The sequence below is a fragment of the Acanthopagrus latus genome, chromosome 17 (assembly GCF_904848185.1).
Source record: "Acanthopagrus latus isolate v.2019 chromosome 17, fAcaLat1.1, whole genome shotgun sequence".
NCBI lineage: Eukaryota > Metazoa > Chordata > Actinopteri > Spariformes > Sparidae > Acanthopagrus > Acanthopagrus latus.
In genome coordinates, this window is record NC_051055.1 from 8,857,013 (window position 1) to 8,873,153 (window position 16,141).

General features: G+C 38.3%; 1 protein-coding gene across 1 annotated transcript; it reads left to right on the forward strand.

The window, feature by feature from the left end:
- The first annotated feature begins 662 nt into the window (after window positions 1-662).
- depdc1b (DEP domain containing 1B) lies at window positions 663-14,702 on the forward strand. The gene is made up of 11 exons (XM_037075875.1): window positions 663-864; window positions 3,701-3,966; window positions 4,092-4,236; window positions 6,549-6,676; window positions 7,782-7,912; window positions 8,005-8,052; window positions 8,252-8,392; window positions 8,527-8,693; window positions 9,450-9,626; window positions 12,268-12,450; window positions 12,685-14,702. The coding sequence occupies exons 1-11, from the start codon at window positions 817-819 to the stop codon at window positions 12,847-12,849; spliced, it is 1,599 nt and encodes a 532-aa protein (XP_036931770.1). The 5' UTR covers window positions 663-816; the 3' UTR covers window positions 12,850-14,702.
- The last annotated feature ends 1,439 nt before the right edge of the window (window positions 14,703-16,141 follow it).

The window sequence follows — 16,141 nt, forward strand, 5'->3', positions numbered from 1 at the left end:
ACACTGAAAGACAACACCAGACCCCAGCCACAGTCTGTTCACCCTGCTACCCTGCTAAAATAGATGTAGCGGGACACTAAGACATTTAACATTGTGCCGTTGATTAAATACATTAGAAATTACAAATAAATGTACCTTGTACCTTCTTTTTTATGCTAAAACACCATCTATTTGTTATTTCTTGTACATTATTTACATTGTGTAAACTGTTTTATGATGATGTCATTTCTTGAGCAGACAGAAGGGCAAGGTTGGGTAGGGTGGGGGGATATGTATTTATTTACTTTGACTACATTTTAGTTTATTTTTCTTATTTGTGTTTTGTATCTCACATTTATATCTGTTCTTTCACCTACTATTGGTATATGTTCTAATAAAACAAAAAGAGGGCACTAAGACCTAACTGCACATATATCTATAAGGATGTATATTGCCCTCATAGATATGTATACTATAAATAAGTAACTGTATAACAACGTGCTCTAATAAAAAATTTGAAACATGATGTTATTTCTTTATTTGTAGATTTTTCTATTTTTAGCCCCGAACCTGGACGTTGACGTTTCAGCTGTCCCACACTACGTCTCCATTCATAAACGCCGCATTCCTCGCGGTCACGTGACGCCCTCGCCGTCTAATCGCGTTCTTCGGTTGATGTGACGCAGGAGATTCAAAGTTGGCAGCAACGTCTCTGCCCAGATAGCCGTGTAACCCACTATTTACACCCGCAGCTAAAGCTTTGTTAAAAAGCTTAGAACAGCTAAATATCTTCATGTGTCTCTACGCTTGAGGTCAGGTGAAGTGGGTTTTTAGAAAATGGACGGTAGAGTTATCGGACCGGGTCCGTACAGGGCGACCAAGCTGGTGAGTCTGTGGGGATGTTATAGCAAAAAATCTGCAAACTGCGTTTTAGAGTTACAGCATACGAAAGTTTGAGATTTTATGTCAGTACCGCTGCGAAGTTATATTACGCTGATAATTTATATTCTTGCTTTAAGCAGTCGAAAGCAGGAACGTAGTTTCCAATTTAGTTAACTGGTGAGTTTGACGTCAAATAAGTCAGCAAGCTAATATTTAACTGTTAACTCTGTCTGTTTTGCTAACTCTTGTAGAAGCGAAAAAGTTACGGCCTTTTAAAACCGTGTTCTCGCGACAGCAGGAATGCTCCCAACAACATTTAAAGTTTGTTTAGAGAAGTTCTGTAACTCAGTTGTAAACAATAGCAACTTTCTGTGTGGACAAATGCGTCCCTGTCCATAAGTTACTGGTTATCAGAAATACCTGTACATATTTAACTTTGTATTCGGTTTCAGACCTGTGCATCTGTATTGTGTAGCATTTGTAACAGCCTCATTTACATGGATATTCCCAGGTGTTTACATTAAAGGTAATTGCTAACGTGCATTCACTAGATTCAGTGTAATACTGATGCGTTCACTTGTCATGTGTTACTTTGCACTAACACGTCCTGTTCAGTTTCATGTAAAAGCATGCACATGACACACCATACTGCTATTATATTTAATGCTATGTGTAGCTCACTAGCGGTGGCTCGGAATCTTTAAACCCCTTTTAAACTCAATATAAATAGATGAATGAATACACCAAGAACATCGGACTGCAATTGCTTTTCTGAAAGCCAAATTCAAATGGTAATGAGTATATTCACCCATTCCTTTTTATTTGAGATTTTCCCGTTTGTCATTTTCATCACAGAGATTTTGCTTTATTCTGTTAAAACTTTCTCCTTTGTGTGCTTAGGTGTCCTCAGGGTGCTCCTTTAGTAAAACACGTGTGTCACGTTAATTTCACATGTTGGTGCCCTTAAATGAGCACCATGTAGTTTTGGGGAGGAAATTTTGATCAGAAGAGAAATACCTTCACTTGTTTATTTTTTTTTTTTTTGCCTTAATGAACTAAATAAACACACTCTTTGTTTTCATGTGTGGATAAACAAACAATTTCAACAGGACAACAAAATTTCATACTGTTTTACTTTGTGTACACTTGGTGCACACTGCCAACTCTCTAGCTTCAACAGTGTTCTGGGGACTCTATTTTCCTCTGAGTTGATTTTCATTCACATATGGGAAAAATAAATATTTCTGAGTTTGTATTATCGCCTCATTAATTATTATTACCTCACCTTCTCTAAAACTATATTGTGCTTGTCTAAAAAAGGCGCTGAAATTGAACTGGATTTGGTCCCAGGCAGCGCACAATATGTTTCACTGTATATTGTGACAGCAAACTCTTGTGCTGTAGACTGCAAGCCCAAATCTGTTTTATGTCATATCATAGGAGATATGATTTTGGCAAATTTGAGTCAAGCCACATTTGGCGTTTTTTTTTTTTTTTTTAAATGTGTTTCTAGTCTAATTTCTCCAGATGTGTCTCAGTACTGCCACTAAGGCTACTCAAATCAACCTCAAATATATAGTGATGGAATAGATCAGTGCAGCTGAGCAGAATCCAAGCTGCTATTGTGGAGTCAGCGGAGTAGATAGACACTTGAAATATATTGTCTGCTTGCACTTTGGGCAGATTACCATAGCAACACATACTGATAGACTGGTGATGTCTGTACATACAGATCTGATCACTTGCGCACAAAAAAACAGTTGGGACAGCCAGTTTTAAAGATCTGATTTTAGATACAAATCTGACTTGCCTGCAGTTTGAACAAAGCCTGCAACTGAAGCAGCCTAAAGGACTTCAACTGCCATTCATTTTATAATTTTATACCCATGCCTCTTATTGTGACGTGTCAAAATATTTTAATAATGCCTCATGGTTAATGTCAAACTAGTCAGAATACCTGTATTAACATTTGCATCTTGTGGAACAAAATGGCCGTAAAATTTTTTGTGGCATGTTTTACAATTTTTCACACATAATCAAGTTTACAATATAGCACAGTGGCTTCATATTTAGCCTTTGATATTTTTTAATCCTTTCCCTGACTGGTTACAGTATATGACCATTTACCCTTTTTGTCTTTCCTTTACTTTGTGTTCATGCCATTTAGTATTTAGACTTTATTCTAAACAAACAAAGGTTAGCAGTACACACTTCTTGGCTTTTACTTGTTGTAGATTTTTTAATCTTTCCCTTAGTGTGATCTTTTCTTTTCAAGATTTACAACAGCCAGAGTGAGCAGCTTTTTGGTTCATACAGCTTCATACTCGCCTGGGTTGTAATGACCTTGTGTTGCCCATCTCTGCCCCTCTGTGCTTTTATCTGCTTCTTTCATTTCTCTCCCACCCATTGGGATACTTTGTTGCATCTAATAATCCATAACCTCTGCACCATCCAAAACACTATGAGTACGCATTGTTGTATTTATTGTGATGCCCACCTTCTCTTTTTTATGATGAGAGGATATTAAAGCTTAGAGGGTTTTTTTTGTTTGTTTTTTTTTAGAGCTGACCATGAAATGAAAAAAACATGCAGACTGCTTTTTATTCCAGAGAGCTGTACTTTTTCTGTCACTCATGTTATCTGCATCCCTTTTCAACAAAATATTCAGTATTGAATGCATAAACGCTGTTATGTCAGCTTTATCAGAGTAACAGATTCAGAGAAATGTTTATGTGCCATATCTAACATCTTATTTGCTATCTGTGCTAATTTTCTGTCTTTTTACATTCTTCATCATTAGTCATACCACATTGTCTAATAATGTCTTCATATTATGCAGTGGAATGAAACCATTAAACTGTTCCGTGGAGGCATGCCTCTGAGAAGGCACTGGGCACACTTCCGCTACTATGACTGGAGTTTCACAGGATCTGAGGCTGTGGATTATCTGCATGAGCTGCTGAGGCGCAACCACAACTTTGGGCCTGAGGTGACTCGCTATCAGACTCTGCAGCTGCTCAAAAAGTTCCTCAAGGCCCATGTCGTTGAAGACATCAAAGGACGCCATGGGACAGAGGACTTTGAAGACAATAGCCATCTGTACAGGTACTCTCTCTGGTCCTGTGCTGTTCTCGATGTTGGTTGATACAACTAGAGGCATTGTTGTTGCACCTTGAAAGTTGGCCCAGTCTCCTTTCAGCTGAGCCCAGTGCTGTTGTCTTTGTGTCCAGGTTCCCCACACTATCTCCCCTCAAGTCTTTTCCAACAAGGCCTCTGTTGAGAGACCGCAGTGACCTGCCCAGACTCATTCGCTGGGATGACTACGAAGAATTACCGCAGCGGGAAAACATTGCCCCGCTGAAGTCTGCTGTCATGGTGAGAAAGAGAAAAACATGTTTCAGCTCCTCCGCTGATTGCTTTGACTCATGTTGTGTGAAAAGTGAAGTAAACATATGCAAAGTTAATCGAGACGAATGGCGAGATGAGATCATTTTCATTTTCTTGTTTCAGTAACCGCTGTGAAGCGTGGTTTACATGATTTTACACTCAAGATTATACAGATTATACACTGAAAAATGAAAAGGAAAGTGTAAAATGCGAAGCTGTATAACAGACTGACAAAAACAGATTATATTAAGGACATTTCTAGGGCTGGGCGGTAAATCAATCAGTTTGTGGTTTAGGATGGTCTTAAAAGATGAAAATCGATTTCCTCTTTAACTTGCTCTGCCGCCGCTCCCCAAGGGCTCTGGTAGTTCATAGTGGGCTCCGCCTTCCCCCTCGCATTTACTTCCCACAGAGAAACAAATACAACAACATAGCATCAAGCAAAGAGTCCGTTTCTAAAAAAGCACAGTCTTGTCATTAGTGTGGTTCTGTTTAGTAAGACCTCAAACAAACCACGGTCCACTGCAAAGTTTGTTTTAAGGCTGTTGTAACTAAAGGCAGTGGACCAACACTTTTATTTCAGCACCTCAAACAGATACATGCATCAGAGTGGAACACTTGCTCTCCACTACAAGATGTACAAGCCCACAAACACCCGCTAAAAAGCAGCCAACATTAGCGGAATCATTTATTCATTGTGTCCTGTGTTAAAAGAAAGGGGCTCGATGGACAGTTTTTACGGATGAGGCCAAGTTCCATATCGCTGAAGATATTGTGTCCATATATACCGTGGAAAAGCCGGAGGTTCATCCACAATCAGCAATACAAAATACTGTTTATAAACAAAAGGTACCTGTTGCAAAAAAGTATTTAATTAAAGTTATGTTCACACTTTATCAATCCCAATGGGGAAACTGATCTGTTTTTATAAAACATGCAATCTGACATTTTATCCAAAAGGGACACATTCTTTTCAAGTGAGTTTGAAGGTGCACTGTTCAAAGTGGCAGGACAATTTACTTTATTTGTACAATAAAAGCATTAAAATGAAAGCAATGCTTTTAGTATTTTTTTTTTGTCATTTGTAGTTTGTTTTTAAGAAGGAAAAAAATAATCTATCAAAATCAGAAATAGAGTTTGGTATGAAAAAATCAGAGGTCCAATTTTTAAGTGATATCGCCCAGCCCAAGGCATTTCTAATATTGTGATATCTCTTATTTACATATGAAGGAGTAAAAATGTTAGAAAGCTTACAGTGTGATACATTACTGTAGAAAAGCCATCCAAAGTACTGAAGGGACTGATAATAATCATACAGTTAAAGGTGGGGTGACCATTCCAATCCAGTACACTTTGTTTGTCCAATTCAATATCTCCTCACAGTCCGTAGTGCTTGTGTGTGCTGCAATAACATATCTGGTGTTTGTAGCCAGGCCTGGCTCTGTAAATGGAAAAACAAACAAGTGTCTTGGACAGAGCCAAACAACAGAGTTCCAGCGAATCAGCAGGGGGTGTTAATGCAGAGGAGAAGGGTCAGCGAGAGGGGCAGTAAGTCTGGCACATGCTAACATATAATTGTATTGTCAAGAAGGAGAGATGTTGAGAAACAGCCAAAGGGGAGAAGGCCAGGCAAGGATGAAGAGCTATATTAATATTGTTGAGGCTCTCCAACAGTGGAGAGACCTTCTGTGAGTTGAAAGCCAATGAGACGAATGCAGAAGTTGCACTGTTTTTGCTTGACAGGTGAAAACATTAGTGTTGCTAAGTTCCAAAGAACCAAAACATCATTATTGTTTTGTCCCCTTTGCTGATGTGTGTGATTTGTGTTTCCAGTAATGTTAAAGTGTTTGCCCATGGACATTCAGCATTCTCTCTAGTTTGGCTTGATATGTTGGTGTGCTGTCTGTCTCTCTCATCGTGGTAGTTGTCGTTCCATGAATTTTGTGGGCTTAGCTTCTAACGGAGCACTGAAGGGAGGTGTGTATTTGTTTGGTTGTTGGCTTCAAATATCAACAGTCGTTTTTCCAGAAATGCTGACTCCACCTTTTAATATCAAGACATCTTTGACACAATTATTGTCAACAATTCTTCAAATATTGTCTCTGTTTTCAGTGTGTTTTTTTTTTTACCTTTTTATACAGGGATATATCTCATAAATGCCTTTTTATTGATTGCATTACAATACTGTTGTATGTATTACATGGGGCTTCCTTTGTTTCTGCACACTCAGCGCAAGTTAAAAATCAGCATAGTTTACTCAGCATAAGTTTTCATTCATGTCTCCATTTCTTCTTATCCAGACCTCAGATTTGTGGAATAAACGGCACAGTGTAGCTATTGGGGATGTGCATGAATGCAAGCTCATACGGAGGAAGGAGATAACTACAAAACAAGTGGATCATATCTGGAAATCAATGACAGTTGCACAGTATGTAAAACTTAAACTGTTCATGTTGTATTAAGATGTACCTTTGCTCTAGATCAGCAGTTCCCAAACTTTTTTAGGTTACAGCACTCATTCAAAGCAAAATCTTTTGTCATGGCTACCTGTGCTTCCAACTCCCATAACATGGTGTGTACGCTGATGCTCACTGGTTATAGCAGTTTTATTATGTTATATCAATATTGAGTTAAATAATCAACATAAATTTGATTAAATAAATAACTTTCAACCAAATTTCTGCAGGCTTACAGATAGGAATTTAATTTAAAATGAACAACGAGAGCCACATCACACCTACATGATGTTGGGAATGCACAATTCCAATTTTTTGCAATCCAAAGGCTTATTTCTCTGAAATTTTCAGAACATATTTGTTAGAATCCATATTACTAAGCACTTCTCTTTTGCAAAGATAATCCATCCACCTGACAAATGTGGCATAGGAAGATGATTATTAAACTGCATGATTATTGCACAGTGTGGGCAGCTTAGTTACATATAGGCTGCAGTTGTAAGATTGGTTGAATGTGCTTTCATAATCATAGTCTTTAATCAGCATCTTTATATGCCGTACTTGTCGTCAGATGAATTATTTTGGCAAAAAAACTAAGTGCTCACTAACATGGACTTCAACCAATTTGTTTTAAGTAATTGAGAAAAATAGCCTTTTTTGCCTTCACTGATGAAGTGTTACATCTTTTGTGATCAAAAACATGTAAAATGGGGCAAAAACAAAAGTCTTGTGCTTTCATTTAAGTGTATCTGCATTTCTCTGAGCTCTGTTTCCAGTGCCAGACCTTTCCAATTCTAATCTGCTGGTCAGTATTTTTGCTGTCAAGCTCATGATAGGTCCTGTGCTACAAAGCTTGTGTCACCATGACATCTTGCAGCTGTCATTTAGATAAAGATGATTTTTTTTTTTTTTTAATGTAAATGTTTCAGGTTTTGTTATTTTGGTGAATTTGGTTTGAAAATGCACAATTTATTAACGTCTTCTGACACGTCTTCTAACACTCTGGGCCTGGCCTTGAGGCACCCACTTTGGAAAACACCGCTCTCAATGTTTGATTCCAGCTCTCTCTTTTTTTAGTTTGCAGAGAGTGCTGGGCCTGATGTCACTGAATGGAGTTTTAAACCCTGCGTATGTGAATGGCAAGCACATCGTTCATAACGTCTTCAACGTTAATAAGACAGGCATAGTGATATTGGAGAATAAAGCAGGTATACATTGATTCACAGTTGTAAGAATAAATGCTTGACTGCAACCGACAAGTACATAATTACTTACCTACTGTATCTCCATGTGTGTCCAGAGGACATGCCATATTGGGTGGTATCGGCAATGAAATGCCTCGCCAACTGTAAGTTTGTTTTATCCTAAATAAGATGTTTTAAAATGATTGTGAAAAATATCTGCTTTTGTAATAAGACTGCAGTTGGTAGTACCTTAAGATATAAGGGAAATCTCTAAAATGGCTGATGTATGGCTCACTTAGTGTGTAGCTGTTCATACAGTATGTGACTGTATATATAAACTCCATTTGTCCTCCTGCCTCTCAGGGCCTAACGGCAATGAAAGCAAACAGCCAGTATACCCAGGTTTCGAGAGAGATGTTCTGAAAACAGTAGGAGACTACTTTCAGAGACTCAAAGAACCCCTGCTCACGTACCATCTATATGAAGTCTTTGTCAACATTCTCAGTGAGTGCTCCACGATATGGGTCCATGATTGACATTTGTGCACGGCTACAGATAAAAATCTGCTGGTGTTCATATTGTTTAGCCTGTATATTTGCCCTCAGGAGTTGGACTCACCTCTCCTCTTATCTCTGCAGGTCTGTTGCAGGAGCAGGAGGTTGCCACTGAGGCTCTTCAAGTCAGCTGTCTCTTACTGCCGCCACCCAACCGAAGACGCCTCCAGCTATTACTCCGTCTCATGTCCCGGGTCTGCCAGAATCCCCACCTGCCTCCACTCAATGATGCTATTGCTACTCGCACACTGGTACAGTTTTTCGCTTCGCGACAGACATCAGCAAAGGAGTAGCAAGTTGAGATAAGGACCATAATACGTTGTAACAACAGAGCTCTCATAACCCTTGGTTTTAATATATCTCTGAACAACCTCAGTATGTAAGGCCATGCAGCCCTAACACTTCTCCCTACCCCTGTATCCCAATAAGAATCGGGACACGCTACCTCAAGGTGTCAATGTGTGGGGTAAGTTCTCCCTGAGCGGTAGGGCTAAGGACTGTTGGGATTGGGCCATTATTATATTATCGGATATATAGTATAGTATATAATTAGCTCTTCTTTGAAGAACTGAGGCAATTCATTGCTAATGTTTACGAACTTTAAAGATTGCACGTGTATGATCAGAAGGCAACAATACTTCATAGCTGCTATGTTGCAGAAAAAAATGTATCTCACCCACATTCTTAATGGAAGTCATTGTTTTGTCTCCTCAGTTATTTGTTTTCACCTCTCCACTGTCTCAACACATCCCTTGGATAGAAATTCTAGCCACAATACCTCCAGACTTCATTCCTATCTAGAAAATTAATGACATGATATATAATGCTAAAGGGCACTAAGATACTTTATGAAAGACTCCTTTCATAACATAAACAGAAGATGCTACCAAGTAAAGTTGATGAAATTCTAAAGAACAAACTGTAGACAATTCTGTTATCAGACTTTTATTGATAGATTGTATATTTCTAGTTTGTTTCTCATCCATTTCCTTGTGCACTGTGTCCAGATGGTGCAGATGTTTTCCCACTGCGTTCTGGGCTCAGTAGACGAGATGGACTTGGATGAGCTGCTTGCCACCAAACTGGTGACCTTCATGATGGAGCACCACAACATCATCTTCCAAGCTCCTTCCAAGCTGCGTCGCCAGGTTGAGGAGCACCTGTCTCACCTCAAAAGAGTTCAGGTTTGTACACTTTCTGAAGTTGCACTTTATGAGTGAATGAATTGTGTGGAGGTGGTCCGGTCTTGCTGCTTTTTGCATCACAGTCATGTGCGTCTACTTTCCGCTGCACCTGCTCCTTCCCTCAGACCATTTTTACCAAGGCATATCTCTGAATCATTTGGGAAGACAATGTTCCAGATTGGTTCTGGCATTTTACCAAACAGAAAGTGTGGAAATGTGTTACAGTCACTGCTAAATTTAGATTTGAATTAAGGCCACATAAAATCTGAAAATGACATGCATTGTTATGATAATGTGAGTGGAAAGCACTTGTCGCAGTAGCTTGAGGCTCTCAATGACCCTGTATCTGGTTGTGGGTTTAGTGTCCCATCTGGTAAAATTACCTCTTGAGATTTTCTTTTGAAATGAACTGATATCTGTGATGGAAACCAGTCCTCAGCATTATTGCATTAGGATCATGTGTTGGAACTAAATTAACTTTATGAAAATATGAGAGGCTCTAGTGAGGTAGACAATTACATAAATTCTAAAAAGTCTAAAATAGAGTCTAAAAATCAACATTTTAAAATGAAAGTGGTATATCTAATCAGGCTTTTATCAGTGCTGCTACTATGGCTGTTCTGAAGCCTGGCCCTCATTTATAGAAATGTTCTGAGATTTGTATTTTATCCTAAGATCATTTCCAACAGTTTTTTATCCTCAGCTTTTTAGGAATCCTATTTGTAACTTGTGCACCTGTGATCTCTAGATCTCAAGCTAGCTCTAACTGACAATACCTGCTTTGATATTACTCTTTATATAACCTAATCTGCATAAATTAGGGTTTAGTCAGGAATAGTTGTGGACCAAAAGAGATTATCTAACTCTATCTAAAATCACTACAATAAAGTATAGGTTTGCTCAGACATAAGATAATTACTACCCCAAGAGTTTTATACATAATTCCGCGTGTTCTCCTTATTTATGAGCTTATCTGATCCCTTTTAAATATTTGGTATCTGGTTTGTACAGGTATCTGTTGCCATGGAAACATCATTAATGTCAGAAACAGTCATAAGGGGTTTTATCCATTTTTGGTACCCATTACTTCAAGGTAAACCTGGTAGAAGTAACTGTGATAGGATCTCTGTAAATAACTTATTTTCATCCAGCAAGGGGTTTACAGAGTTTAAATTTGAAAGTGTGGATTGGGGTGACATTGTTCTAAAATAGATTGAGAAACAGTTTAATTCTAATCTGTGAGCTAGAGAAGTCACTCGTGTAGTATCACTGTATCAGTAATTTAACAGAGACAGACCCAGCAGCACTGTTATCTGTTGCCCGTCCTGATGATTGCCTTCGTGGAGGGTTTTATTTTATTCCTCTCAGCACAGTTGGATCGTATTGATGTGTCTATGTGTTTTCTTTTGGCGGGCTCATCAGGAAATGTAGAACACGGGATGTATTGACTGTGTTGTTGGCCTACAAATTAAAGCCTTGTTGATTTTTATCTTTTAGTCAACAGTAGATGCATAAGCTTACACATCCCACACTGTGAATAGGACTCAAAACATGACATCTTCTGAACTGAATGTTGTAAATGATACTCTAAAACCCCTACCACACTGCAAACTTAAAGCATAGATCGACACCATAGTTATTATATTCATTTTTGGGGTACGCTATATTTAGAATATTTTCACAACTTAACCTTGCCATTAGACAGCCCTTTTCAATAGTAAACTCAGAGTCATTATGCTTATGCAAGCTACCAAATGATTGGACTCATTGACTCAAATTGAGTGCAGGAATGTCTTCCTATACTGGTTGAAGTAAACACAACACTTTTTATTGGACTTTAGTGGAAGCTTTATTTTTTTCATGAATATTGTAAAGAAAACTCTGTGTTTTTCATGAATAAATTGTCATTTATTTGTTCAATAGCTTCCAGGTTGTTTGACCCATTGACACAAATTTAATGCAAAAAGGGCTTCCTATACTCTTGGAATGAGACACTACTCTTTTCAATGGATTTTAGTGGAACTTCTTTTTTCATGAATACTGTAAAGAAAAATATGCATTTTTCATGAATAAATCTTTTTTTTTTTTTTTAAATGACTCATTTCAATGCAGAAATGTCTTTGTATACTGGCTGAATGGGACACACCACTTTATATTGGATTTTAATGGAACTTTTTTTCATGAATAGTGTAAAGAAAAAACTGCATTGTTTTATGAAACAGCTTGCAATTGACTTACTCATTTAAAAACATTAATTTTACCTTGTGCAACACAGTGCTCTACCACTGCGCTGAACAGTTAGTTTGTATTATGTGTGAGTTTTCGTGTTTGAAAGGGTTGTTAGTTCAGATTCACACAACTGTCGGGTCACAGTACAATTACGGAGAGGGTGATTGCTCTCTACAATAGTTGACTATTAACAGTTATTGACAGGTCAACTTTATTTTCTAACTGTTCAGCAGGTAAGTCCATAGTTTCAGATAACTGGCTGCATATTTGCATGTCAACTTTTGTTGTATAGTGGGCTCATGAATAGGGACTATTATTTATCAATAATAATGAAGAAATGCTAAATAACTTGCAATTGTCCTTTACTTCTTGACCTACATAATTCCAACATTTCATTTGTGTCTTTCATCAGATCAAATATGCAGGATCAGACACAGACTTCAGCGCATCTCCAGCCTTTTGTAAACAGATCAGCAGGGTGGAGTCTGAGGAGCAGAAGGTGATAGGAACCCAGACCCCCCTGCATGAGCTGCTGGAGGGCCTGATTGCAGACAAAGAACTTCCTGCCAAGGACAAGAGGAAACGGCTTAAACAGGTATGAAAATACTCCTTTGAAAAGAAGACGTGAAAAGAGAAACATTCTTAAATATAGATTTGTGCAGAGGAATCTCTTTGAAGTGTTGGACAAATACTGCACAGCAAAGTTACATTGCTCTTGTACATTTCACAGTGCTTTGCACATCTGAACCTTTAATGCATAAGAATGCCCAAAGCCCTGTATTTAAGTACAACTACTGCACAATACTGATGCAAATCTTCTCCATTTCAGTTCCAGAGGTCATACCCAGAAGTCTACCAGAGTCGATTTCCCACTGAAGAAAGCAAAGCTGCTGTCATACCAGAGAAAACCTCGCGACTCAAACCTCCTCTTATGTTTTTCAACCTCAAGAAATCCTTTGAGCCCTTTCAGAGGAGCTGGAGTTTCAGAGCATGATCCACCATCTCTGACACATCTGCACTTCAGGCTTTATACACAAGTCCACCTCAGTGTCATGAAACAAGGAGCAGTGGGGCTTAAATGGTGCTTTGGCCACAGCAAATAATACATTTTACTTTGTAGCACTGTTAAACTAAGATGATAATTTAAAGGGTTAGTTTATAAAAATACACTATATACTATTATAGATGATGATGATGATGATGTGACACTCAGTGACTGCTATTGGTATCTAGCCAGATAGCTTGATTTAGTAGCAAAACATTTAGAAATTTGGTCTTGAATACTGTAACAGTAATACAGTAATGTTACAGTAAAGCTGGAAGTCTAACCTGAAATTTTACTTATTGTGTCACAAGAAAACTTGAACAGCATATAGGAAACAATCCACTAACACTGAGAGAACCACTAGTGTTTCTTAAAATTAATCATTGTGTATTGGTATATTTTTAAGATACTGTATGTTAGAATGGTCCAATAAGGAGGTTTGGTAGCTGACTGATGTTGCCATTCTCGTACCAAACTGAATGAAGTCCATTTCCATAGTATTAATACTCTATTTTACTAGGGTGTCCAAGTTAATGAACATAGCATATAATTTTTTTTTTTTTTTTTTTTTTTTTTTTTTAACTCAAACAGGAAAAAAATCTTATGTGCTTCTTCAAACAGATAATATAATTTCTTGAATGGAGTCTTGTAATGCAAAGATGCATTTCATTTTCATGATCACTTATTATGTAGAACGGTCTTCATGATGTTAAATCAAGGCTACAGAGAGTCTAATCTAAAAATCTGTCAATGAACATATCAAGGGGCTGCTTCAAAAGGGAGTGTTTGAGACTTTACGTTACGTTACTGAAAAGCTCTAGTTGAGCTTCAGCTGCATTTGTAACTACAAACAAATCACAACTAATGAGGGAAAATCCTGTCTGGAAACTGTATATGCAATTTGTTGTTAAATAACTAAATTTTTTTTCTATTGATCTGAATCTTAATCTCAGAAAAAGGAGACAAAACTAGACATTTCACATGCCGTAAAGTATCACAGCTCTCACTATAATTGCTCCTTCCGCCTTTCTCGACGGGTCCAACTGTATGTGCACTCTTAAAACTAATCATTTCATGTTTGTACTTGTTGGTTTTATTCTGTATATAAGAACTGTTTTATTGATTGGTACTTATTTCAATGTCTCACGTCCACTTTGTTTTCAGTGTACTTCGTTAATCAGGTTGTGTTTCACTTAATTTGAGACTGGAATTGTTTATTTTTGTAGTGATTTAGTGCTGATATTTCTATGTTGACATTCCTAAAATGCTCTTGAACAAACGCAATAATGCTGGAACAACTGTTACACTTGAATTGCTGCTCTGTGCTGGAAAAAATTCAACGGGTTAAAGGTGAATTCATCTTGATGCTGATTTTTTTTTTTTTTTTTTTTTTTTTTTTTAGTAAAAAACTTCTAAATGGCAAATGTGACTGTTGTGTTTGTCAGATAATTGGTTGATGCTTTTAACAGGGGAATATTGTTTGGATGTAACCCAGACATGATCATAAGCTAAATTTGTTCAGTTTGGAAATAAATTAGGTGTAATTTGCTGTGCAGAATACTGGTAAGACTGCAAGAACAAAATAGGCTAAACCTAGTCCATACATTGTTGATGAATGAGATTTGATTAGATGCAATCTGGACAGTATGCATGCATTTATTTATGAAACATATTGAATAAGTTTTGATCCTGTATCAACAGTTCTTGTCTTTTTTTCCTTGAGCAGATTTGTAACTTTAATGACTTAATGATACACACAGCATGCAGTAATATAGCAACGATGTACCACCACAAGACCAACTTTTTCTTTTTATTAGAAAAATACCACTGGTCTTCATATAAACAATGCAATTTATAGGTGACCTTGACTTGTCTGCCCTATGTCCATCATGTTTTTGCTTCCCGTATACACAACAAGCTTTTGACTGCCGGTAATTATAAAACATAATTGACGGTATGAATCCACAGGGTGCTGGAGTGACGGGAGACGTCTGGCTGTGATCAGGGTGAGCGATGCTTCTCTGTGACACAGCACAAGCGTTGCACGTCAGCAGCTAAAACCTGCATGGATTCACAAAGAAGCATCCCACAAAGTAAACAAGAGGCTCATACACGGAGGAGTAAAGAAAACTTAATTATCCCACACAACTCATCACCGCAGTGATTCACCGTGTAGGCGACCGTGTGTATATAATCTGTACACAGCGATGAGACCCAACATATTCTGGTGGCTCAAGTTATTGTTTTGAGACAAATTAGATGATTCTACAGCGGCCCCGAGGTGAAAATCATAACGGCAAATGGGAAAACAACCAGAAGACATTTCCAATTAGTGATCTGTTGTTGTGTTTTTCATTTGTTTTATATTGTTCTTTTGATTTCCAATTTGTTGTGTTTTTTCTATCTGCTGTTGGGATTTGCACTGCCAGTAAAAGTCCTTCAGCTCAGTGTGCATGGTTTACACCGGTAGTTCAATTGGTGGACTTTGCGCCCCACGTCCACCCCCCCTGCAGCAGCCAGGGCATTGGATCCAACCTGTAGCCCTTTGCTGCATGTCATCCATCTCATCCAACTCTAAAGCACTGTACTCAAATAAAGCCATGAAAAAGCCAGAATTGTAAAAAAAAAAAAAAAGTATTGCCAAGTGCATGAAGCCCCCATTTGCCTCTCATTCTTTTGGAGTATGAGTTCAACAGGTGGCCAATTCTTACATATTGCCCCTTTAAGGCTTTTGGGGTGGGCAGTGGGATCAGGTAAACTACAACCTACTGCTGGACTGTGCAATGTGTGCAACTGATACAGATTCGAAACATGATTTTGCTGAGGAAGACGGACCAGATGCACGAGTGATGTTCATGGCAGACTAATGAACAGGAGCCTGCTTTTCTGCTCACCTTTAGAAGTCTGTCTCCCCCCTCTGCTGTGACTGATCTAGTTAGTGTCCGAAACAATGCAGACAGATACAGGCGGAGCAGCGAAAGACCCGTCAGTGACCGTCTGGGCCAAATTTAGGCGAGCCTCGGATGAGATGAAATTATGGTAGAAATTGTTGTACGGTTGCGCGTTCTTTAGGGCTGCTGAACTACGGGACCTCTCACGTAGCTACCGCGTTGCTGGTGATGTGGTGTTATGAAAAACCTGTGAGACGATGACACATCTCTAATGAATGGTGGCCCAGAGAGAGGTCTGTGGTTCAGGTGTTATCGGTGCATTAATATTCCAGAGTGGACGGTACAGTGGG

What these genes read in the sequence shown, in the direction of transcription:
- depdc1b (XM_037075875.1), top strand. Translation starts at nt 817, where the DNA reads ATGGACGGTAGAGTTATCGGACCGGGTCCGTACAGGGCGACCAAGCTG. An exon ending in CGTACAGGGCGACCAAGCTG is followed by an intron (nt 865 to 3,700) that starts GTGAGTCTGTGG and finishes CATATTATGCAG; the next exon opens with TGGAATGAAACCATTAAACT. An exon ending in GACAATAGCCATCTGTACAG is followed by an intron (nt 3,967 to 4,091) that starts GTACTCTCTCTG and finishes CTTTGTGTCCAG; the next exon opens with GTTCCCCACACTATCTCCCC.